At 41.8% G+C, this 25,303-nt stretch overlaps 3 protein-coding genes across 6 annotated transcripts in view; 1 reads left to right on the top strand and 2 right to left on the bottom strand.

Moving 5' to 3' along the window:
- Positions 1–290: 290 nt before the first annotated feature.
- STAT1 (signal transducer and activator of transcription 1) lies at positions 291–20,432 on the bottom strand. Its single transcript, XM_031604433.2, has 24 exons — positions 20,280–20,432; positions 19,011–19,139; positions 18,227–18,371; positions 17,203–17,301; positions 15,474–15,569; positions 14,677–14,755; positions 13,972–14,063; positions 13,207–13,358; positions 12,805–12,963; positions 11,438–11,530; positions 10,889–10,948; positions 10,682–10,711; positions 10,505–10,598; positions 9,634–9,675; positions 9,083–9,166; positions 8,742–8,840; positions 8,457–8,592; positions 6,939–6,994; positions 6,492–6,586; positions 5,035–5,174; positions 3,689–3,874; positions 3,020–3,095; positions 2,315–2,417; positions 291–1,728 (listed from the first exon to the last, which is right to left on the bottom strand). Exons 1-24 carry the CDS (start codon positions 20,354–20,356, stop codon positions 1,705–1,707), a joined length of 2,346 nt encoding a protein of 781 aa, XP_031460293.2. The 5' UTR covers positions 20,357–20,432; the 3' UTR covers positions 291–1,704.
- Positions 19,573–25,303, top strand: part of MYO1B (myosin IB) — a 166,508-nt gene continuing 160,777 nt past the window's right edge. For 3 of the 4 annotated variants that reach the window (XM_090144302.1, XM_090144299.1, XM_090144297.1), the window contains exon 1: positions 19,573–19,774. The gene's annotated coding sequence lies outside the window, so the exon portion shown is untranslated. Of the gene's footprint in view, positions 19,775–22,301; positions 22,319–25,303 lie in introns of those variants that run through there. The other variant, XM_090144298.1, reaches the window with a different exon arrangement.
- Positions 22,380–25,303, bottom strand: part of STAT4 (signal transducer and activator of transcription 4) — a 40,094-nt gene continuing 37,170 nt past the window's right edge. Inside the window, exon 24 of the mRNA XM_031604434.2 lies at positions 22,380–24,700. Coding sequence (XP_031460294.1) covers positions 24,674–24,700 — 27 coding nt within the window. The 3' untranslated portion in view covers positions 22,380–24,673. The remainder of the gene's footprint in view (positions 24,701–25,303) is intronic.

Raw genomic sequence — 25,303 nt, 5'->3', positions numbered from 1 at the left:
ATGCACCAGTGGGGTCAGCTTGATGGCCCACAAAGGTTAGTGGTAGGCCAATTACTTTACAGCTTAATTCAAATCAGAAATCCATGCAGAGTCTACTGAAGTTTGTTTGAAGAAAAAAATTAACAACCCTTTTCTGAGAACTCTAATGCAGGCTGACCTGTAGCAATGCATTAGATTAAAAGCACGTATGTTGCTTTAAGCACCAGAATTGTATCTACTCTGTATAATTAACGAGTTACAGATGTGTCATATTCATAAAAGGAAGAATGAAAACACACGAAGGACAAGTGTCAGTAGACAGTTCCATTTATTTAAAACAGCAAAAAAACCCAGTTCCTTAGTGGGGAGTGAAAAGAACAATAATGATTTTGGGACTATTGGCCACATAGAGCTGACATATACTGATATATGGCTACTGCTTTAAATCTCATAAGAAAAGTTCATCTTGGCTGCTCACATTGTAGTTTAAAAGTAATGAAAACAAACTTGCACATAAAACATGGGTAACAGGAGTAGGTCAAGAAACAAATGTCTGGTTTTGTTTCATCAAAATTATAGCATTCAGTTATTCATAATAACATGAAAATATAAGGTCACCAGTTGTTGTGATTCTCCGTTAATCTCAGCTATGTTTGGCACAAAAAAATAAGAAAGTGTAAGAATACTTTGTTAGGTCCTTCATATTTTACTTCCCTCACGCTTTCTCAGGGGCCACATAGGTCTTCTTGGGCAGAACACTAAATTGAACTGGTTGTTTGCTTATTTAACAATCAGTAGATCAATTTGGCGTATCTGAATGGCAGCAAAGTACTACTGCAGTCCTGATCTCCCAGGCTTTGGCAGTGGACGGCAGCAGGCTCAGAAGCTGCAGTAGGAACTCTGCTTAAGCATGAGGGATCCAGCATCAGTGTTCTGGAGCCCTTCTGATCTGCTGTGTGCTAATTAGCAGTCTGGACTAATATATGCTCTTAGTCCAAGAGACCTAATGCTAAACAACCTTGCCTCTTAACAGTGGGACATTAACTAGTTGTCCTAAGAAGTGCTCTTAATGTCAAAGATCATGCAAAGCATCCTACCCAAGAAGACTTTTATCACGAAAATAAGCAAAACTGAAATGCAGATCATATTTTTTGGCTTATGTTCTTCTGCATGCTATGCCTGTATCAAAGAAAGCCAGAACAAACTGCAGCAGCACACGGATTTCCTGTGGTGTGTACCTGCAGTGTTCTTCTACTCCTTTTTCTGTGATGCAGAAGAAAATTTGAAGTTTTTCAGAAGCAATTGCTCAGCAGGTGAAGGGTTTCTAAACAGAACCTCTGCAAAAGAACGAGCTTTCCTTTGAGGCATTCTATGTACAGCCAGCTACTTCAGATGTTCCATTCCACTAATACACATAAATGCATGTTTCTCCCCTCACTTGCCAAGGGCCCCTTGTTCCTGTTCTCCTTTTTTCCTGCACTCTGGTACAGCATCTTGTCAATAGCAAATTGTTTAATGCAATTTGAAATAAAGAGGTGGATGTACAGGGGCTATTCAAATGCCACTTGTATTCTCCCCTAGTTAGAAATTGCTACTGGACTTTCAGGTTGAGAAACTGATGTGCTTTGATTTACGTATAGCCTTCCCAAAGAATTGAAGCCCAACTGTAGAGCAGGACGCAGAAGCTGATTGACTGTGCTAATGGTGCAGTAGAAAGCTCTAACTTTACGTCGTGTATGCTGAACACATCTGCAATAAGGAAAGTACAGGTCAAATAGGCAAGCAGAGTAAAGCCCCAACACTCTGCCTTGTTAGCTAACAACAGAGCACAATAAAGTTCTCCTCAAACATACGAAGATGTGAATCCGGTGCTCAAACTACTGTGGGGCTGGAGCTATGCTTCAATTTGTTGGTAATTTTTTTTCCTGAAGTACAACAAAGGGATGACACTGGTCTGTTAGCAGGCAGTACCTCACAGGCACTGGTGCAGCAGTGCCTCCAAGTTGCATGCCTTCTGCTTTTCTCCCTTCCCCAAGCACCACACAAAAGATTATAGCATTATTCCTTCCTCCATTTCTATTTCCCCATAAGGAGGAGGGGGAACACTGTGGAAGCTGCACTGTTCTTCACTTCTATCTTCACAAAAAAGTGGAAAGACCAACTCATAGCAATTCAAATTTAAATATGGATTCCCGGCTTCTCTTATACCTTTGAAGTGAAACATTCTGAAGTGTTAGCCTGTACTAAGTTCTGATGTACGTTTGAATGGGGGGAAAAAAAGAGAAATGGAAATTTAGCCCAATTCTCCTGCAAATAGATGCTTTGTGATACGTACCACTGTGTCAATCTCTGCTGGATCCACCATCCGAGACACCTCATCAAACTCTTCAGGAGACATGGGCAGCAGATTTTCTGGAGATTGGAGCCTGGATGGGTGGCTAATAAAAGGAGAAGAGAAAGAAACCTTCGCTAAAGAAGTGAGGTACAGTTGGGCTACCATGTATGCCTCAAAGTCCTAAAGTTCCATTAACTGTAGGGGAGCTGTTAGGTTAGGGCTTGAAGTGATGATGGAGCACTTGGAGAGGGGCTGTGTCTGCCCAGGGAGCACAAATTGTTTGCACCAGTGATTCCCAGCTGACCAGAAGGGGTGGGCTGGGAGTGGAGCCACCCATGGCTCATATAAAGGCCAGCCACTGAAGAGAGACCATTTCTTGAACCTGGGCTGCTTCACGGGGAGTGCTGCATTGCCAGAGAACCCCTTCACCAGCTGGGTGAGTCAGTCTTCTTTCTGTATATGATCATTGGCCTATCTGTGAATGTTTTGCCTTGGGTTGTTTTTGTTTGTTTTTTAATGTATTTTTACTTTAAAATTTTAATTGCTTTAGTGATAACAGTATATAAACGTCGGCTGATCACATCCTCAAAGAGAGGGAAGATTTGTTAGTGGCACCTGCAACCTGAATGTTGTGAACGCTGATGAACTACAGCTGAAAAAATCATGCTTAGTTGTTAGAAAACAAGCACTTATATGAGAACTTACACTTCAGATACAGAGATTAGTTCAGTCCTGATGTAGCCGTTTCCCTTGGGAGTATCTGTATCCATAGGCTCTGGGGCTTCAAGGAAAGAGAAAAAAATAAATGGCTTCGTTTTTTATTAGCAAGTTTATCTCCTGCTGCCATCTTTGTTGTTCCAAATTGTAGCTTGTGGACAAAACAATACACAGGTCTGGTGCATTTTATGGCACTATGGTTAATTAATTTCATTTCTTGCTCGATTTTTGCTTTTCCACTATTGAAACGGGGAAACGGTCTCCCCTGCAGGTTCACATGGTTGTATCAACATACCCCATCTGGCCCCAGTATCGGTGCAGTGTAATAGTAAATATGACCATTATGGATCCAGCTGTTAGTGGGAACCTACTCTTGAAGTATATCACAGGCAAACATACAAGTACATTAGAGGCCACAGATAATCATGCTCTCAGTTTCTGAGCTGATTTAGTGCAGTTCCTCTCTAGCAACTTTTTCTTAACCTACTGAAATGCAGGTGCTGGTTCTCAGCTTTCAGCTGAGCAGCACTCCAACATGGGTCAGGCTGCTGAGATATTCAGTCCCACTGCTGCCTCTTATGTCTATGCTATGGAAATGATCCAGTGCCCAGGTAACTCAAGAACAAACACTCAACATGAGCCACTTATAGCACTTACCCTCCTTAGGCCTGGAGTAATATTTGCCAAAGGCGTTGTCTTTGGGAATATCTGGGTACAGAAATCTCAGTGGATTTTCAGGAATATTTTCAGCTGCCATCACTTTGTAGTTGCGAATGATATCAGGGAAAGTAACAGCAGAGAGCTCCTTCTTGGTGTACGGTTCTACTGAGTGGAACTGGGGCTCTACAGATGAGAGAAGAAATTACTCTTAGAGTTAGTTTCCAAATTTCTTCTAGGACTTCGCAGAAAACCTGCAGATATTTCCAAAAAAACACAGGGATCAGGTGAGCAAAAGGCTTTAAGCTGTGCTACCCTGGCAACCTTCTGTCAGATGATGACATTCAAACTTCACTGCTTATTAGGAAGTTTGATCCTAGAAAGCCACTGAGGAGCTCATATGGAAAAAAAGAGACATATGAAGCCTTCCTGAAAGTTCCAAATCCTGTCACCTATCCTTTTTCAGTTTTTGGATGACTTGGGTATGAGGACAGCAATGAGAAAGAATGAAGAGGTGATTCAAGCACATGCAGTGCTTTCACTATTCCAGCTGTAAGCAGCCTTGGGCTTGTTCAAGTGAAGTGTCAACATCCAGGCAGGTAGAGTTGATTTAAGCAGTATGATGGGTGAGAGGCCTAGTAGGATTAAGGGAGGTTATATCTTTTTGCAGCTTCAGGGTTTCCAGGCTTCCCTGAATGAGGGTGAGGAACAAGTAGCACAGTTAACTAAGGTATCAAGTAGTTCATTTGTCCATTCCTGGAAACTGAAGGAAGGAAAACTGTGAAGAAAATGAGGTAAGTGAACATGCAGTTTGCTTGGGAAGAACATGAGAATAAAAGAACAGATGGGTGGAGAATGAATTAAAGAAAGGCATATTGTGTGCAAGGTGAAGTAGAGACAGAGAACAACAGTGCAGAGGGCCAAATGCAGCTGTAGTGAACAGTTCCTGGAAGAGGAATCTCTGATGGAGGTGATATGAGGCTAGATGGAAGGAGACACAGGTTATTTTTGTGTATGTGTACACATGCATGCTGAAGATCTCTTGCTAAGAGAGAACCTAATTAGTCAGGAAGACAGTGTGTTTGGTCCATGCTTAAGAAACTTTCAGGTCAGAAGTTGTATCTGGGAAGTCTTAATAGACCTAGTTGAAAATTAGCACTACTAACTGTAAGGCTTATCAATTATACCAAATAAGGTGTCGATCTGTTTGTGGCCTGCTGTTTGGCAGGGTGGAATTGCTAGGGTGGTGTGTTGTGTTGTCTCACAGTGTGAAAGAGAAATGCATGAAAATGTAGTACTCCAAGTGTACACTTCTAAGATAGAGGTGTTCTCTGTTACCAACTTACCATTCTGAGATCCTTCTACCCAGGTAAAGGTGATTGCTCCCTCTCTACTGCTTTCACTGAATCTCAGTAAAAATGTTCCTGGTCTCTGGTCCTTCAACAAAGCACGTTCTTTGTCTTTACTGATGAAACCCATGATACAGCTGTACATTGGGAGGGGGAAAAAAATGTTGAGTTAACCTTTCAGTATAAAATTTAAGCTGTACTGATCTAGCTAGGGAAACTAAAAAGCTTTTTTCCACTTACAAGAGCTGAAGTATTTATGAAAGCCCCTTAGAAGGCTTTGTCCTGTGTGCAGCTGGGAAGCCAGCAGTGGGACTGACAGGCTGGAGCTGCACGGTGGGAGCCATGAATCAGCGCTGCTCCCCTCATTGCTCTTCCTTTTGCCTGGTGGCTTATCTAAACATGTATCTAAGCTTGGAATAAAAGAAACTGTCTCTTGCTATCAAAATTAGGCTGTGGAAGCAGAAGTCAAGTTGTGTGTGCTGCTCAGATCCTAAACAGCAGTTTTAGCTTCAAAAGTACATTAATGATGGTCTTCTGCCTTCCCATCCCTAAGTGTGAACAAAGGCAAGCATTCTCCTAATACTTAGTCATTGGTTAAATGAGTCCCTGAAGTTGTGTTCTGTTCTTGTTAGCTGCTCATTTTCTGTTTGGAAGTGAAACAAGGCCATTATTTAAAAGGCTTAGACCAAACTCATCTGGAACTGGGTGGTTATAATTTGAAATCTGCTCTTGAATGCTGCAAGAGCAGTTCTGCTGTATGTCCTGCAGACCTGTGGGATCCCCTGTGGTGAGGGAGCTACTGATAGGATTTCCAAATATGGATAAATACAAACAGACCACTAAAAATGCACAGTTGTGAACGTGACTGAACCTGTTCTTGGCAGAAGTTACTTCTGAAATCAGCAGTACTGGAATGCAAGGCTTGATAAAGCAGTATAAAAAGTCAAATGGAACTGACTTTCAATTTCAGACTGACTACTCGCCGTTCTATTATTAAAGACTAGCTCCCTGACTCCTATGGTAGGTAATGTTTGGTGTTTGGCAGCTGCCACCTACCGGAGGTTCACTAGTATTGTCTGTGGAAGTCTTTTTTTTTTTTTTTAAACATGGGTAATCACTTTATGAATTATACGTTATTGTACTTTAGTCTTCCCTGACAAACACAAAAGAGGCTCTGTTGTGTAGGAAGAATCTACTTATAGCAGAAGCAGAAGTCAAAAATTAAACGATCAGAGTCCTCCTCTGCAACTTGGACACCTGATTTTTTATTTTTTTTTTTTTGCTTTAAGTAGTTGTATCAGTGAAATCTTCCTCACTGCTAGAATTTGTTTGCTTCAGGATTTTCTGGTTACCAGATATACTTGATTCGATTCAAAGTATCAGCACAAACAACCTCACAATGCAACCATGAAGTGAGAGGTTTGAGGCTTGATACTTATTAATTCAGGTCTTACCCATCGTTCCAGAGGCACAGGAGGTGTTTCTTAATAAGTTCCAGGATTCCCTCTATCCACAGCCAAAAAGGGAAATTTTTATCATTTATGTTTTCCTGAAATTCAGAGATGGGGGAAGCGTGAGTGTTAACTGGAGAGGAAGCAAGCTCTTTGAACCAATGCCATCATCTTCCTGTTCTTGCATGTTTCTTCCCTTTTTTCTTCACCCCACCTCTACTTTAAAGGGACACGAGATATTAGAAATGAATAATGTACTGAATCTTAGGCAAGAGGCAGGGAGAAAGAAAAGGCTGCCTGAATCTACAGTACTCACAGGTGTCACTGCTTAACTCTTAGACAACTGTGCTCATTTAAGAATACAGAAAAGGCTCTGGTTCTTGGATGGGCAGAAATACGACAGAACAAACACAAAGAAAATCTTAATTTCTTTTCTTAATAGAGTTATACCTTGCAGAATCTTGTCCAAGGAATAAGGCCATCATGAGATCCTCCACTTGTTGGCCCTGAACAGAACATATCAACTTCAGTCACAATCTGTACCTTACTGACAGGAAATGACTTACAGCAGCAAATCCTGAGTGCTAACTTAAAACTCTGAGGTGGTGGGCTAAGAAGGAAAATAAAAGGAAGGCTACTATATTTTATAGGCTAGCACAGGGAGCACTTGTAAAGCTCCCATCTGAAGTTCACTGCATGAGAATGCATTTAAGCAGGCCACAGATTACAACACAAGCTTTGCCTAATGGGAGCCAATTAATTCTGACACTTTGTACAGTGTGCTACACTTGATATTTATCAGTTGATCTCCTTAAGGGAGCATCTTGAACATAAATTACACACCTCTTCTACAGCAGAGTAAGTAAACAGCAAGCCGTAAGCTTTTCTTGTAGGAGCTTAGCAGACTCTACAACATCTTTAAGAATTTTCCTGCCTTAGAATCATAAAACAATAGAATGGTTTGGGTTGGAAGAGACCTTTAACATAATGTAGTTCCAACCCCCTGCTATAGGCAGGGACACCTCCCTCTAGATCAAGTTGCTTACTTGTAAACTTGTAGGCTTTAGTCTCAGAAAATGACTCCTAGGTCTGTCCTAACTACACTCTTCTCGTTCCTGTTGCAATCGTTTCCCCTCCTTATTTTAATAGTGTGTTTCATAATTGCATCTAAACTGCAAAGAAACCCCTGTGCTGTGACCACAGTATCTAGAGCTTTGCAGACAGTGAATGTATTTGGGACCTGATTCTTTCCATTACAGACTATACTATCAATCTGGAATATTTTTTTTTATACAACTACTTTTAGGTGCAGAAATGAGATTTAAATACCATCCCTACTGAATGCTTTCTGAATCTTAAGTATTAGGGGAATGTACCAAATCAAATATTTTTATTCTGAGTTTCCTATGCAAACTCAGTAGCTGTGACAGACGCCCAGCCTATCAGGCAAACTGACACTTAGTTCAGAAAGCAAAACCCATGGCTGATCAGACTCCTAGTAAGGATGCTGGCTTTGGAGAATCTTAATTTGATATGTTTCAACAGTTCCATAGTTTGTGTGCTTCAATATCACAACTACATGTTGGCAGACAGAGTAAGTTTTCCTTGCTGGGGGCATATATTAAGTTAAAGCTACTAGAGATATAATAATAATTTTTTTTTTAAAAGCATGTTTAGTAGTTTTTCAAAAGGCAGAAGTAGCCCTAATTAGTGCTGCCCTGGTACACAAAACCCCAAGGCTAGGGCTACAGATTTCTCATCGCTGACCTTCTTTTGCAAACTCTTACTGTATTGAAAACTGCAAAATACTGCATTGCTACAGCATGATATTGCATAATAGGAAAAGGATTGACAAGGTGCAAAAACTTAAAATACATTGCAGAAAATGCATAGAACTTGCTTCAGTTCAAACAGGCCACCTGCTTGTTCAGTTGAACCAAAAAGCTTAGCGATAGAAGCAGACCATACCAAGTAGTTTCTCTCCCAGCATGCTCAGTTGATCTGTGTTAAGTCCTCTTTTTGTCACGGAAGAGAACTGCCAGCTCAGAACTTCAGAAAGTTTAGACCACTTTGCACAAGGTGGGTTTAGAAAGAAGGACAAATTCTAGAACAGAATGGAAAAATGCAATGTATAGTCAGTAAGCATAAATTCAAGCTCTACTCCAGCTTGAATGCTTGGAAACTACACTTCTGATACTGTGCAGACTACCCCTATGTGCAAGAAGGGGAGAAGTGTTTTTGTTTTGCCTATACCTTGGGATCAGTAGACAGCATGTTGAACCATAAGATAGAAGCCCATCCACTTGGAAGCTGGCTCACATTAGAGATGACAATGATGGGAAGCGATGTGGTCTGAAAGGGACGCATAAAAAAACATGTCAGTGTTCTGTATCACTGCTGCAGTCCTTCACTAGATGACTCACAAACCTGTTTCCATTCAAACTCCCTGCTTGTATTGCCTTATCTCTTTCATTTAAAAATTACATGCAGGGGAGAGAAATTCAGTATGATATACTAGAAAGAGTTGGGTGATTCTGTCAAATAGAGGTGTGACGTAGAGGAAGTTAATTCCATTTCCTTCATTTCAGTCTTACCTCTAGCTCTATTACTAAGCCAGGCTGGCACAGCTGTGTCTCAAAACTCAGAGAGTGAAGTTCTTCTGTTACAATAAGAGGACCCTTTGAAGATGAAGGAAAAAAAAATAAAAATCAAAATCTTTGGATTTTCTATAGGGGAAAACCCTCTTTCCCAAGGTTACTGGCTCTGGAATGCTCCCTGTCTGGACTTCAGAAACAGTTTACAGGCCCCAGTCAAGTGATAACACTGATTTCCTTGAACTTTGTGCTGGGTACTTTCTCAGCATCTCTGTTTTGGCTGCTACCCAGAAGCCACAGAAAAATCTGCAATTACTGGGAAGCCCTGTAAAAGTTAGTGCCAATGAGGGAGAGTCCAGAGGGATACTATTCTGGCAGTAGCTCTCATATGCAAGCATCTCCCACACAGATCACTTCCCAGAAGTGCTGAACTCTCCTGGTTGTGAGACTCCCCTGTGTTTTTTAATGGGGTTGAATGGAGCACTGTCTTAAATATCTGAATGTCTTTTTGGCTTTGTTAAAGCTTTGTGAATGAGGTTATTGTTGCATACCTCATTTGTTCTGTTTCCTGCGTTTTTCTGTTCTTTCAGTTGCTGCAAAAAACAACAACAAAAATCTGTCACTCACTTATTCTAGCCAGTAGCATACACAAATGTTTACGTGCTGTAGTTCCTTAACAGTATGTAAACTTGCTGCACTAGTGTCCGGTCCTACTTGGTACCAGTCTTTTATTAAGTATTCATTTGTGAAAATATCATCTGCACCATTAGGATGCAATGTCTTTATATAAAAGACTTCATAGGAACAGAAGCAGAATGAAATCAGGAAGGATGAGGTGAAATACTGGTTTATTAAACAAAACCTCGGAATTTATTGTCCAGTTCAGGAAACTGGTAGTGTTTCTTCTGGATAACAAAGAGACTTCCACATTAACTGGTTTAGGACTTGTATTTTTTTTCCTTTCCTGTTGCAACAACAGAAGCAATCTAACTCACTTGTCATACTCTGTAAATCCAGTGTTGTATAGTCTAAAAACACTGCATTTCTTGTTGAAAAGGAATTTCTTAGTTTTCTTGTTCCAGTCTCAAAGATCTTTAAAATACTCCATGCTCTCCTTTCTCTGGGTCCTCCTCAGAAAAAGCAAAAATGCTATGTCTAGACTTCTCTTCCTCCAACCAACTCCTTACAGCATAAACCATATGGTAGCAAAGAATTTTTTGCCTTTCTGGCCCTATTTCAATGACAGAAGCAATAGCATTTTGATTGAAACAGGCCAAAGATCTTGAAAAGGGAAGATAATGTTAATTAACGGTTCCTCTTTTGCACAAGTAAACAATGACTTCAATAAAAAGCAAACTGTCAGCCTCCTACCACACCCTCTGCTCACACAATTAAATGTGTAAATTAAAGAAAGTCTCCTACCAAATGCCTGAATTCTGCTGCTAAACTTCCATTAGTAGATTCTTCCATGTTCATTACTTTTGTGTTTGTTCCTAGAATATTAAATTTCCTGAATCTACAGAGAGAAAGAAAAGAATTAGGGGGCTGAAATCATTTTAAGAGCCCAACTTCAATACATCTAACTGTGAAGCTACTTACCCTTTGACTGAGTTCTTTTCATTTACATCTCTGTCAAAAAAGAAAAATTAAATATCTTCTAAATATTCTGTATATGGAAGATCTGGTTGTTTTAATAGTTGATTAAGAACTGGTAAAAACTGTGTGAAATCTCTTGTGTAAGAAAAGCAATTGGTTTGAGCAGTCAAAACATGCACTGCCTTATAGAAGGAAAGGAATGCAACATACTTATCAAATAAAACTTTCACTTTCAGGTTGTAGTTCAATTCCTGCAATTTCACCAGCAATCTGGGGGGAAAAAAAAGAAATAAAATGACTACCACTGCAAAAGATAGCAGCACTAAAGAGGAAAAGCTTATCACAGATATATTTAAGCTGCAGAGCTCAAAATCATGTACTGGCCCCAAGCTTGCTCTGTATAAGCTAATGAAGATGAAGTGACAGGATAAATTAGCAGTGTCTGTACAACTCATCCCAGCTCCTGATTTAGAGATAAAAATAGATTGGCAAATGAGTTATTCACGATCAAACGGTCTGCATGTACCTGACCTACTACTGGCTGGATGTGTTCCTCAGACACTCAATCATCACCACAGCTAGTCAGGGGTAAAAACTGAAAGTTAAATGTGTTAGAAGACATACTGCTGCCATGTTACACTATCCTTGTCCCCTTGAGCTCAGCACTTGGGCTACCTATAAGGTGTGCAATCCTCCCAGGTGTAGGAAGCCAATCAAATGAAAGGCTTAACACAAAAGAAGGAGAAACAGAAAACGTACCTCAGCTTCACAGTAAACTGTACTCCTGTCTTCAGGACTAATGGCCTCTGTGGATGTGTTGGCATGCAAGGCTGCCTCTCTACCACAAAGGAGCTATGAAAAGAACAGATTAATGCCTTGATTTATTAATGTATTCTTTAAGAATGTGAAGTTACATACATAAAGAACTTGAAAAGAATGGGGATTTACCAGTAATACTGCATGCTTTATCTTTTATATTAATTCAGTCTGTGGGTTTCTTTGCTTGCTTCAGTGGGGTTAATTTAAAGACTTTATAAGGTATCTGTTTTCCTAAATACACGCACTGTTTGGGAGGACAGAATACCATCTCCAAATTCCCCGAAATCAAACAGCATGTAAATACGGAGGTAATTCAGGTGAGGAGTTTTGCTTCACTTGCACTCCTCAGCTTGTGTTACAGCACTGTCACAGGCAGCCAAGAGCTAGATCAACTAGACTGGGAATTCAGCAAGGGCTAGCTAACCACACAGAGCAAACTCCTGAGGTGAACCTGTTCTAATGCACTCCAAACTGTACCTATCACAGGTGCCATTTGTGCAGCACTGTGCTGTACAGACAGATATATTGTATTAGCAAGTCTTGGGCATCTTAGCAAACTGAGATGTTTCCCTCCACTTGCACATAAGAAAACTAGATTAATACAGCCCTTCTTTGTTGACCTTCACTAGACTGAAGAATAATACCTGTGTTCTCTAACTGTAGACTAGCGGTTAAGGCACATGAATGGGTCTTTGTCCCCATACAGGGGGTTACATACTGCATCTAAGCCTCTGCTCTGTATCTGCTAGTCTCAAGTCTTCTGCAGCAGGAATTGTTGTCAATTATGTGTTTAAAGAATGAGACTGTGAAGCTACATGTAGCATGTACTAGCTACAGTAACCTGTGTCGTAGAGGTGGGACACAGGTAGGGCTGCTCTCCCTTGTCTCTTGCTGGAGATGGGGAAGATGCAGCCAGAGCCAAAAGGAGGGAAAATCTAGTGTGTATTTATCTTGGGCATAGCTTGGCGTGGGTGGTTTCCTGCATCCATTTACTGGAGCTGGTTTGCAGGGTTGAAATTGAAAGCAAGAAATGGATTGCTGGAGTAGGAGTTTGATTCTGTAATCGATACATATTGTATCAAAGCCCCTGCTGACTTAAATGATGGCCACAAACCCTTTCCACAAGCCTAAACCTCTGGAAAAACAAAAAAGGAAGAATCTTGAAAATAGTCACTTAATGTTTGTGACAAACTCAGGAAAACCTCAGAAAATGCAAGTTAGCGTGCATGAAACACTGAGCAAACAGAAGGGAAGACTCCAGATCCATTCATTCACACAATCACAAGAAGGCTTTTCTAGCCTCTTACCTCTGGATAAGCTGTTTGAAAAGACTGTGTGTTCGGTCCTGCAAAACTTGTTTGTTTTTTGTGATGGGGTCAGGGTCATAAGTAAGTTTCTGCTCCAGTTCCTCAAGCTTTTTGAGCTGCTGACGAACTTGCTGCAGGCTTTCAGCAACAATGGTGAACCTACAATTACACAGTCCTGTTATTTTTAGCACGTTTTCATTGTAACAATGCTGAGACAGCAGCAAGGTAACTGTCCCTAAGGTCTGCAGGGGTAGCATTGCTTGCTCATTGGAGATAAGATAGTAAAATCAATGATCTTTAGTTAAGCTGTGACAGAATTAAAGCACATGTGGCATATCTGACAGGTCTGGTGACCAGATATTGTGAATGCCTGACTAACACAATCCTTGACTGGAGGCTTACCAGTTCTGTAGCTGGTCAAGACAGGCGTTGGGTGGGCCACCAATGCATGCAGTCTGTTGCCTACATTTCCACTCCACCAGCTCCTCATTAATAAGAGCACTCTGTGTGTGCTCCGTGGTGTTCAAGAGCTGTATTATCTTGGCCACCACTTCCTAAAGGAAATATTGAAGAAACCTGTTTATTAAAAATACTTTAGCTAAATCAATAATTATTTTTTCTGCCTAATGCTGTGCCTTGCAAAACTTTTCAACGATTTCTAAGTAATAGTTTCTTTCTATCAATAGAGCAGTTCTTCCAACCCACCTACCTCTTCTTAGTTGGAGCATTAGCTAGGTTAAGTGGAAAAACAACATATATTTAGTACTACTGACTTCTAAAGAGGTGCATTCCATCTACATAACTCCCAAGTGTATACTTGGGACCCCGTAGTGTTTGCTGGAAATTTGAGCACTGCAATGAGTAAATCTGCTCAACCAAAATATAGCTGCAAACTCTTTGATTGCTCCTTTTCCCCCTTAAAACATGACTATTGATACTACATTTTCCTGGTGTTCTCTGAGCTGTACCTGATCGAGTTTGATAAAGGCAGCTAGAAGAGAAATATTACTGCTCAGCAATATTCTAGATTTCCATTAAGGATGGAAAGAACAAAATGTTACTTCATATGTGAGAAGTTTTTTGTTTTTAAATAGGATGACGTGTCATTCCAGTGAAAGTGTTCAAAACCAAGTGCTGCTGTCTTCTGAAAGAAAACTAAGGTGTTACCTTTCTCTTGATGTCAAGTAAGAAAAACATCTTTTGGAGATTCATCTGTTCTTTCTTACATTCCTCTTGTGATGCACCATTGGGCTCGTACTCTGTAAAATAAGCCTAAATTATGTATCTGATGTTGGAAAACTGCAGCAGGACGTGTCTTGTGAATTCAGGAAAGAAGGGGTGAGGAAAACCCAGGCTGATAGCTCCCATGCAGTGTGCCCCAACTACCAGTTCAGCTGCCCACTGACCTTAAGTTAGAAGCACCCACGTGCCTTATGGAAACGCTGCCTGCCACGAAGGTACAAAGAGCAAGAATGGGTCTCAATGCTCCCTTTTCCAACCATAACCCTCTTCTGAGGGCTAATGAACTGTAAATTCGTGTTGGAAAATAAAGCTTTTTTTTGAAACAAAATGGGGGGCAAAAAGAGCCATATATACAAAATGAACCCAGTGTGGTCAGAGACTATGTGGTTTGCTGCTTCTAGAAGTAAATGGATGTAAAGGACAAAAGAACACTGCATTAGCAAAAATAAGCTCTTGTAAGAATTGACAAAGAAAATCTATTTTGGGGAATTCAGGTTTCAGCATAAAGCAGAAATAATGGAGGAGAGATGTGATCAGTAAGCTTGCATATAAAATTTAGTTTCCTGACATAGGAAAAAACTCTGCTATCTTATGAACTGCATGCAATAAGGTATGTCCTCAGTAAATTACCTCTATTCTGGAAGGTTTTATGTTTAAAGTCATATTCATCTTGCACGTCCTCTAGTGTCTTGATGTCTTGTTCTATATCCTATAAAGCATGAATGAAGATGGAACAATTACTCAATTTCACATTATGCAAGACTGTGTCTGACCAGGATCTGCCTGCCAACAAGCACTTACACTGATGAATGTCTTTTCCTGGAATTCCCTAAGAGGAAATATTTCTAAATTAACCTCTATCTAGTTACCTTCCCTCTCTCATTTTAGCAAACAAAAATCTGTCCATAATAAAACACAAAGCCCTCAGTGCCTGGCCATACCAGTTGAGAGAACCCAGAAGAACCTAGGTTACCATGTGGGACAGCACATGGCATCTTCAACTTCTTTCAAACTCTTGAGTATTGCACTGAAAAAAGCTTACTCTTGGGACTGTATTTATTAAGGCAATAAGCACCAATATGCTACCAGGAGAAAAAAAAATCTCTATCTTCTAGTAAACAAAGAAATGTCAATTTATGATCTTTCTTTGGTTGCATAGTATTCTATATAGGTAACATGTTTTTACTGCTAGAATTTAAGCACAAGAAATTTAATATTGTCACAATAGCCAAATCCCAATCCATACTGCAGTGCTATTGACAAATACTGGCTTGCTACGTATTATTGACTGATAATTGAGTAGAAAACCAAACAGTTGCCTAATTTACACTTGTTATTTAAAGAATACTTCATACACTGAAAACTCTTTGACATTTATGATTCAATAAGTACTACTTCAAGTACAGCTGGAATCACACTATACTTACTGTAACACTGTTTTTTACAGCCTTAACTTTTGCATCAAGCTCCTTCTGTTTGTCCAGCATTCCAGTCATGGTGTTCTGTACACCTCCCACTTCCATCTGAGGTAGGCAAGCAGAACAAAATCAGAAGTCAAACAAGACTGAACTAACAGCAAATACTTTTTAATTAATGTCAGTTGGTGGCTTTTGCTGACAAACAGCCTAGTTGAGGTATTACTTGTTCTGATAAATCATAGTACTTTTTTATAAAAGTGACTTTGTGAAGAAAAAGCAAGGGTGAAGAAATGTCTTTCACGGGGAGATGTTGCATGCTTTGTCGTAGCAATAAAAAGCTATAAAAAAAAATTCTCTGCACAAATCCTTTTTGTTTTATTTGCTTATCTTCATGTATTTTCTAATTACATTCCAGGAAAACAGCAACGCTGAAGCCTGGATCACATCTCCTTTAAATGCTAGATTTCATCCACTTGGGCTCTGGGGATGAAAGCGAGAGGCACAAGAACAAGATAGGCTGGCATACAGGATAATGCAGGATGCAGTTTATTTCCTACGGGGCATTAAAGCAAACTTCAGATCTCAGCACTGAAAGGTTTCATTTCAGAAGCTCATAGTGTGACTTCTCTCAGGGGGAGTTCCAGTAGTTTCAACGACTGGATTTTTGTTCCACGTGTAACTACTATAAGTATTAGAAACATATTGTTTTGCCAATGCAGGCAACTTACAAACTGGCAAAGGTTCCCAATAGTAGTTTAAATGGAACCATAATGGCAATCTGAGTATTGTCTAACAGGAGTATCTCCTTTTACGGTGCTTATAAGTTCGTTTGTTCTGGGAAATAAGAACCTTTACAAGAAATCAGAGAGTAGGGCATGGTGTTTCAAGTAGTGTCAACAATATGTGAAAGAAGATTTATTTCCTTTTTTTAAACGATTATTAATAGAAACATCTGGAATACTGAAAAGGAAGTTTTGGGTCCTTCATTTCATAAGCCAGCACAGAAACTGACAGCTGCACTGCAGCTCTGAGGAAAGTATCTGGGAATGGCTTTGCCAAAGTTGCATACTTAAGAGAGCTATTTCAAACACAGCTGCATTAGGATGACTGTTGAAAGCCCGTGCTCCAATGCTTAGTTCTCTCTGTAATACTATCAAAAACTTGCTGTAAAGGGAAGAATTGCTGTCTCAGAACAGAATGTGTTCAGACAGTTATCGCTTTATTTCATTAGTAGATTGGACACAGTACATGGCTTTCTTAACTGTGGATTCTTTTATTGCAACACAGTTCTTGGAAAGGAAAACCCAAGCAGATGCACTGCCAAAGAACTGATGAGGTGAAGAATATGCTTTGCCTATGGTTCAGAGGTTCAGTTTCAAATATATACATAAATATTGAGAGTAGCTGGGAAGAAAGAATAGCTTTGCTTTGTGAGACAGTCCAGAGACCCACTAAAGCTCAGCTGCTCAATAAAGAGTAAATCAGGAATAAAATGGAGAAGGAAGAAAGCTGACATCTTGTTAGAGAAATAAGGCAAATGTTATTTATTAAAATGTAATAAAATCTGACGAGCACCTTAGGCCATAGTAAGAATTAAAACCAGCTGTTCACATTACTCAAAGAATCAAAATTACTTCCTTGCCCTTTCCGCCTTTGAATAGCTCATGCTACTCAAACCAGCTGGTATCCCAAGTAAAGGGCAGACACAACTGCAGTGGACATTTCAAAACTTACCTACCTGATTAGACAATTGTGCACTGTTCAATATTTTCCTTTCCTCTTTCAGACAGTTGTGGATGATCATTGCCATGTGTATCGGGTCTTCTTGGAAGTTATCCTGGCATTAAATATGGGCTATTGTTAAACTTTATGTGTGTAATCTCTTGTATTTCATTACATCAATTGACAAGAATAACATGTGTCTGGTTAAGCCTGTGTTGTATCTTGCTTCAAGACCACAAGGACTGCAACCACCTCTAAGAAGTAGTTTCTGCGCCTGCTATTTTACTTTGTTTTGTTAGGATACAAGGAGTTGATGGGACTCGTCACATAACAATGAGAGAGGGCTGGAGATATTACTGGGAGAAGGAAGATAGTACACTATAGTCCTGGAGACAGCTTGTCCTCCCTCGAGAGCCATACTTCCACACGTTGGAGGTATAGCTTCAGCTTTTAAAGAGGAGTTCTAGCTTGACAGGTACAGCTCTTGCTCAGGAAGATAAAGGAGGGATGTTGGCTGCCACTTGGGAATGCACAGACAAGGGAAGTAAGGAGGTCCACAAATACATTCTGCAGTGCCATCCACTACCCAGTGCTTGGTCCTCTTTGCCAGTATAATATGATGTACAGAAGAAATAGATTCCTTGCTATTTATTGTGATTCTGTAGCTATACGTAGGGATTTATTCTCCTGTGTTTCTTCTGCATCAGAGACTTCTCAAGACACTGAAGAAACTGCTTGGGGAACGAATGGGGCAAGCAAAACTGCATTCCTGTAGGCATTCCAAATACATGCAGTAAACACCTTACAAACCACAACTTCTGTTTCTTGAGTTCTCAGAAACCGTAACTGTACTGTTAATGAAACTAACTTTGTAACTGTAGCCAACTAAAAACAAAAATAAAAATGGAGTAATGTTTGAATTCTGACTTTTAAAATTAGGGTACTCAAATACTCTCTGGAAAATCCCTCATGGCAGAATATTCTGTTTAGGGCCATCCAACTGCAGTATTGGAGGTATTTAAACATATGCCACGGCATACCTGAAGATTACGTTTGCTTTTCCTTATATTGTGTTGCAGCAAAAAGTTGTTTTCTATCAAAAATCGGCTAAATTGATCATCAAGCTGCGACAGCAGGTCATGGAATAGCACCGTAGCAAAAGATACGTTGTTGGCTGCATGTTCCCTAGAATAAATTCAAAGTATGCTTGTGTTAAATACTTTCAACCAGCATCCAAAATGCACTACAGAGAATGTTTTATTAATCCCCAGCTCCAGTTGTAATACATGTGAGCAGGAAGAGCTGCTTTCAAACACGTTAGTCTCATTCTCTCACCTTCTGCTTTGCTTTCCTTGATAGAGAACTGTTGCTACTCCTCTGTGCCGCTCTTGCCACATTTTGTGTGACATCACTGACCCATTCCATGCACATCAGGAAGCTGGAAGCGACTTTGTGCATATGCACATTGTACAGTGCTAAATGACACTCCATAGAAATTTTGAAAAACACTTCTAAGTTGATGAATGGTGAGAGCCAGGGGTGCCAGGGAAACTGATTGCCTTAAAATAGCTGCTTTTGTTTGACATTAGCCAAGGAAAAAAGTAATTGGTGCACTTGTTACTCTAGATGTCAGGACCCCCTATGCAGACTAGATTCCCACCCCTTCTCAAGACTATTAGCTGCACAGCTAACAAAGTGTCCTACCAGCAAAGGTGCCCTTACATCCCTAGCAGCTTGCTTCCCCGTTACTTTTCTGCCATCTGTCACTCTCCATGTAGCAGAATGTTTATTATCATATAACCCAAATGTCAATTTTATGCTTACCAATCCTGGTTTTCCAGCCACTGTGCCAGGTACTGCCTGATTTCCATAGGAAAGCTGTCATCGTACAGCTGATGAACTTGCTCCAAAAACTTGGAGTCAAGTTGCTGTAACTGGTACCACTGAGTCATCCTGGGAAGCGGGGAATAAAAACAGTGTAAATATAAATGCTTCAGTTAACATTAGAGCTGGACTGGTGAAAAGTCACTCATTCCAAGTTTTCATTAAAATAGTAAAATTGGAGGTCGGGGTGAAATTGAAGGAAAAGCGTTCTAGCAAACAGAAGCGTGTTCTGTTTTTAAATGAAATGGAACAAACTAACAACCGAAACATCATTCAACTTTTTCTGTGCTATTTTTAATTATACAAACTGAAAATTAAGACCATCCTTACACTAGTTGCATCAACAAAAGTCAGTCAAAACTCAAACCACTCTTCCCTATGAAAAGTTGGGTTTTTTTGTTTTTTTTTTCCCCCTCTGAACACACAATTTTCACAGCACTGAAAGTATCAGCACTGCTACGGCTTGTAGGGGAGCTGTTAATCAGGGCTCGAAGTGGTGATGGGGCACCTGGAGAGGGGCTGTGTCCGCCCAGGAAGAACAGATTGTTTGCACCTGTGATCTCCAGCTGACCAGAAGGGGTGGGCTGGGAGAGGAGCCACCCATGGCTGGTATAAAGGCCAGCCACTGAAGGGAGAGCATCTCTCGGACCTGGGCTGCTTCGTGGGGAAGTGCTGTGTTGCCAGAGAGCCCCTTCACCAGCTGGGTGAGTCTGACTCTTTTTCCTGTATGTGACTATTGGTCTACCTGTGAATGCTTTGCCCGGTACTGTTGAGAACCTGTCAGAAGCAGTTTTGCTTCCTTATATTCAGTCTAGATCTCCCCTCTTTTAGTTTGCTGCCTTTCTCCTCGCCCTGTCACAACAGACCTTGCTAAGAAGCGCGTCCCGTTCCTTCTCGCAGCCCTTCGGAGCCCGCCGGGCTGCTCTCAGGTCGCCCCGGAGCCTTCCCCTCCCCTCCCTAGGTCGCACTTTCCTCCCAACTCGCAGACTTCAGGCTAAGGCAGCGCTCTGTGCAGCAGACGCAGGCTGCCTAAAGCTGAGCGACGGGCTGAGCGAAGCCGCGCTGCGCAGCAGCCGCCATCACAGCGCGGCAGCGGGAGCACACGGCTAGTCCAAGGGTCGCAGCTGACCCTGAGGGCGGTGAGATGCAAGCCCACCCGCGCCCTGCTACCGCCCTGCCCCCGTCCATCCCCGCGCTGCCCGCACTCACCCGCTGGCACAGGCCGCCCCGGCACTCCGCTGGCGCCCCTTGCCAGCGCCCAGAAATACCCGCACGGACGCGGCCATGGGGACTCGCCGAGGGGCCAATGGGAGCCCGGCCCACGCCGCCCGGACCAATGGGCGCACGCAGCGCTGCCAGGCGCCCCGCCCCCTGCCCTTCCGTGTGAAGGAGGGGAGGGTCGCGAGGCGGGCTGCGTGTAGAGCCGTGCGGGTGTGTGGTGCGCGCGAGTCTCGGGTGTTTGGGAAAGGCTGCGCGGCCTGTGGCGCTAAGGAGAGAGGGGAGCAGTGTGACAGCGCGTGTCAGAACGCGGTGTGTTCGAGAAGCAGCGTGTAACGAAGGATACGCGAGATACACGCGAGGCATGGCCGCTGTTTTCTCAGTCCCGGGCTGGCCCTGCCGGACTCGCTTCCCTCAGCGCTGCCGCCCCGTTTCCAGCCGGCCAGCTGCAGACCACCGTGGCGGCCGCCTGGCCCCCGCGGGGCGCGGTGCGGCGCAGTGCGCAGGCGCAGTGAGGCTTTTGTGAGGAAGCGCTGAACCACGTGACTTCGGGGAAAGGCTCCCGGCGCCCAGAAAGGGCCGGTTGGCGGGAAGGCGAAACCGAAAGCTTTGGCGCTGTCCCCGCCCCGCCACAATCTGTTTCCGAACTGCGGGCAGCGGAACCTTCCCACTGAGCCGGGGTTGTAAGGACCGCTGTGTTCGGCTAGTACAGCCGTCAGCTCGTCACCATCGTGCCTACTAAACCGTGTCCCTCAGTGCCAGCTCTTCAGCGCCTCCAAAACTGCACTTGAGTGCAGCACAGAGGCATGGTCACCTCCCTGCTCTTCCTGGTTGCGCGATCTTTGTTACAAACCGGGGTGCCATCGACCTTTTTGGCAGATTGAACACACTTGTATTCAGCTGGTTGTCCACTAACACACCAAGATCCTATTCCTCCATGGAGCCTTCCAGCTGCCCTGCCCCAAGCCGATAGCACTGCATGGGGTGTTTGTAACTGAAATGCAGGATTTTAGCACTTGGGTTTGTTAAAACCCGTTGGTTCAGTCCAGCAATCCAACCTATCCAGGTCCCTCTGCAGGGCCTTCCTACCCTTGGGCAGGTCAAGACTTCCTCCCAGCTTCATGTTACCTGTGAACTTAGTGAGGATGCCCCAGTACTGGCCCCCTGAGGAACTCACTTGTGACCAGCATCACCAGGTTCAACTCCATTCCCTGCTGCTCTGTGGGCCCAGTCCTCCTGTCAGATTTTACCCAGTGAAGAGTACACCTGTCCAGGCCACAGGTTGCTAGCTTCTCCAGGAGAATGCTGTAGGAGACAGTCTACCTAGGCTTCAGCAAAGCCTTTGACACTGGTCAATAGCCTTTTTCTCCACCAGCAGCTGGGTCACTCAATCATAAGAGGAGATGAGGCTGCTCAGGCAGGATCTGCCTGCTGTGAACTCGTGCTGGTCTGGTCAGAGCAGCACTTCTGGTTATCCCACACAGATGTGATTCCTCTCAATGTGATCTCTTCTATGGCCTTTCCCAGTTCTGAGGTCAGGCCAACAGGCCTGTAACTTTCTGGATCCTTTTACTGACCCTTCTTGTAGATGGGAGTCACAGTGGCAAGTGTTTACAGTGGAGAAACCTCAGGGTGTTCAGCCCCTGCTGCACAAGCTGCAGGGTGGGTAGGAGTCCTGGCTGGGCCATGGAGAGCAAGGCGGGCATGGAAATCCCCAAGGGTGGCCTTTGCCTCTGCTTCCTGTGCTGTCTGTGTTCAAGAAATACATTGAAAGATTGTACAACCATATCTCTGGCTGTTAATTTATGAACTATAACCCAGATTTCTATCCAACAGACAGAAACTTGCAGGATTGCTTACACACGATAGGCAGTTGAGTGTTTTAATTGTTCCTGGCGTTTGGCCAGCTGAGAGTTTTCATCCCAGTAAATATCTCTTGATATAGAGGTTCCCTCGTCCCGTGTTTCATCTTTATTGCTGCCTTGTAAGGACGTGCGGGTTCTTGTTTGTTCCCATCTGCTGTGTGAACGGTCAGTAAAGAATATAAACTTAATGGGGGATGTTTGGGTCCTTTTTGTTTTAGTTTGTGTCTCCCACTCTCCTCAAACAGAGGAAACTTCTTAGCTAATGGAAGATATGTGTAAATAGAAGGTCTGCTGGTAAGCTTTTTGTCTGTAAGCCCTGAGTACTGGTATGAATGTGAGTGCTTTATAAAATAAAACCAATAGGAAAATGGTAATTAATAGATTTTTACATTTAATTTGAAACATTATGGTAGGGCAGGACACAAAGCACAGCACAGTTCTGTTGGGTTCTTTTCCTGTTATTTTTGACTATGCAGCTGCAAAACCCAGTGAAAGCGCAAGTGCAGTTAGTGAAAGTACTGGCGAGCAAATGTCATCTCTTTTAGCAGTGTATGAGAGTGTCCCTTCTTATGTGCTTTTCTCTTCACATTTCAGTTTCTTCCTCTGAGCCCTCGTCTTATAAAAGGACAATTTTTATTTTTATTTTTATTTTTTTTTTTGTGGAAGAAGACTTTGTCAGTATATGTTTATTTTAAAGAAAATAACTTTTGTCTCTTCAAAGTGGCAAACAGAGCTGAAGTAGTACGCCTTCCAATTAAACAAAGAAAACTGATACCAAAACCTGATCCGCAATCCTATTCAGCCACACAAGAAAAATAATTGAATTGTGCAGGGAGCAGAAAGGAAAGGGAGGAAGAGTGATTCACATGCCATGTCTGCGTCCTTTTTTTTTTTTTTAAACTGCATTTTTCATGACCTTTAGATGGGCAGAATTCATCTTATTCGCATTAAGATGGCAAAAACAGGTCAGAAAAAAAAGGATACAGTGTGAGGTGAAGTTTACTTTGTTGCTGTTGAAGTCTTGTGTTGCTGTAGTTTGCACTTGTGCTCAACCAAAAGAAGTGGTCTTGAAGGTCTTTTCTGACATAGGTTATAGGTGATGCATGTCTCTATTTTTATCCTGGAGAATTCCACAAAAATCCAGGTGTCCAACTTTAAGCCAAAAACACTTTTTATTCATACTGGTCGTATAAATTACAGTTGTTTTCAGACATATATACACAATAGTCACTGTTAAGGAAAATAATTTCTACGTGATGCTTCACGAGAAGAAATATGATTCTGCAGCTAGCTTGGAATCACTGAGACTGATCAACTATGGAGATGTTTGGTCATTTAATGTCTGATCTGATATTTCAGCAATGCCCCAAAAGAATTTCTCTCCATTCTAACAGAGATGTTGCTTGCTAACATCAATGGGTGGGGGGGGGAGTAAAGAAGAGAAATGAAACTGAAATCTAGGTCTGACTGATGCAAGGGGGTTGTTTTCATCCCAGATGTCTGTATTCAGCATCTTCACCTCACGCACTTCCTGAGTAAGTGTGTGTTCAAAGAACTTTGTATGCATTAGCCATTTATTTTGCACACGAGTTAAATCTGAATGACGCTGCATGCGTGAAAGACAATGGCCCTGGAACTGCCATTTTATTATTCTATTAACAGAATGTTGAAAGATAATACTGGGAAAAACAAACAGATGAACTAACATAAATCTATGCCAAAACAAGCAAAATGAAACATTTTTCAAAGGTGGTGTAAAACCAGTTATCCTGCTCATGAAATGAGACTGTGACAGGTGTGTAACCTTGTTACGTATCACTGATTGGCCCATGGACAGAAAATGCTATAGCTCTTGGGTGATTGTTTTTTGAAACTGTTTTCCCAGCCTGCATGTACCAGATAGTATCCCAGCTTTTCCTAGCGTTGCTTTCCTCTCTCTCAGATCTTCTGCTGTGGTGACAGTCTGTGCTCAAGGTAGTTCATCTTGGGAAAAAAATAAACCCTGAATGTAACTGAACTTGGAGGGTGAGAATCTTCACTTTAAAATAGAAGCTAAACTGAGGGTATATAAAGAGATGATTAAGCAAACTATTTAATGTAATAAAAACTGATTTCCTCAAGTACCTTAAAGTCTTTAGTTGTCCTTATATGCTATTATCAGAAGCAAAAAAAAAAAAAAAAAAAAATATCTGTTCTTATACTGTTGTATTTACAATTCTATGGTCAGTAATTCCACAGGAAGAAATTCATACCTACTGGACCCCACTTGAATCAAATGACCTGCGAATGGGGATGGATTTGGCCTTTTATCAGTGTGGGCAGCAGTTACAGGTGGTTATGTGTAACCTCTAGGCGGAAAATGTCTGTTTTATGTGGAACTGAAAACAGAAGGAGGCCCAAAAATAGCATCATAATGGTTTCCAGGAAATAATGATTTACAGTGATGGCAGGAAAGATATTTATTATGCTTCTAACCCATGCAGTGTCCACGCAATTGCTTCTTTTTCCAATATGTGAACTTCAGTCAGTTGAGTAAGGAGAACTCAGCTAGAAGGAAAAAAGAGGAAAAGATCAGTCTCAAGGCAGTTACTGCTGCTCATTCAAAAGGAGTTGTGCATCAAACCTCAAGGTAGCTGTAGTATCATCTTGACAACTCTTAAAATGTCTTTTCTAGTTCTTTACAAAATCTAGTGCTGCTCTTTGGAAAACAGTGTATGAAAAAGTTCTCAAGAAAAAATATGTATCTTTTTATGAATTTCTGTGCTTCTTGTAACCTATGGATTTGGACAGAAAGGCTCTTATTGGAATCTTGCTTTTGCAGTGAGCAGAGGAATAGATAAGAGTTGAGCAAGGCTGCTAAGACTGTTACTGAGTAGGACATCCTTTCTGCTGCAGCTTTCACTCTTGTTCTCTGCATTGCACAGTGCTCTTTCACTGACACCTCATAGAGAAAATCTGTTGCTCTAACAATAACAACTTTGCTTACTGTACGTCAGTATGGCACCACCTGCTCACCTGGTGTGTGAATTTGGGAGAATAAACTGTTTTTCCTCCTTTCTCATTTAGCAGGGTAAATAGAATGGAAAATGTAAATCAACAACAAAAACAATGAAACAATCAAACAAAAAATAGAAAACCAAGCCCAAAGAA

Source organism: Phasianus colchicus, chromosome 7 (genome assembly GCF_987193195.1).
Source record: "Phasianus colchicus chromosome 7, bPhaCol1.hap1.1, whole genome shotgun sequence".
NCBI lineage: Eukaryota > Metazoa > Chordata > Aves > Galliformes > Phasianidae > Phasianus > Phasianus colchicus.
Note: the sequence above shows the minus strand (reverse complement) of the source record. Positions and strands in the feature narration are given on the sequence as shown.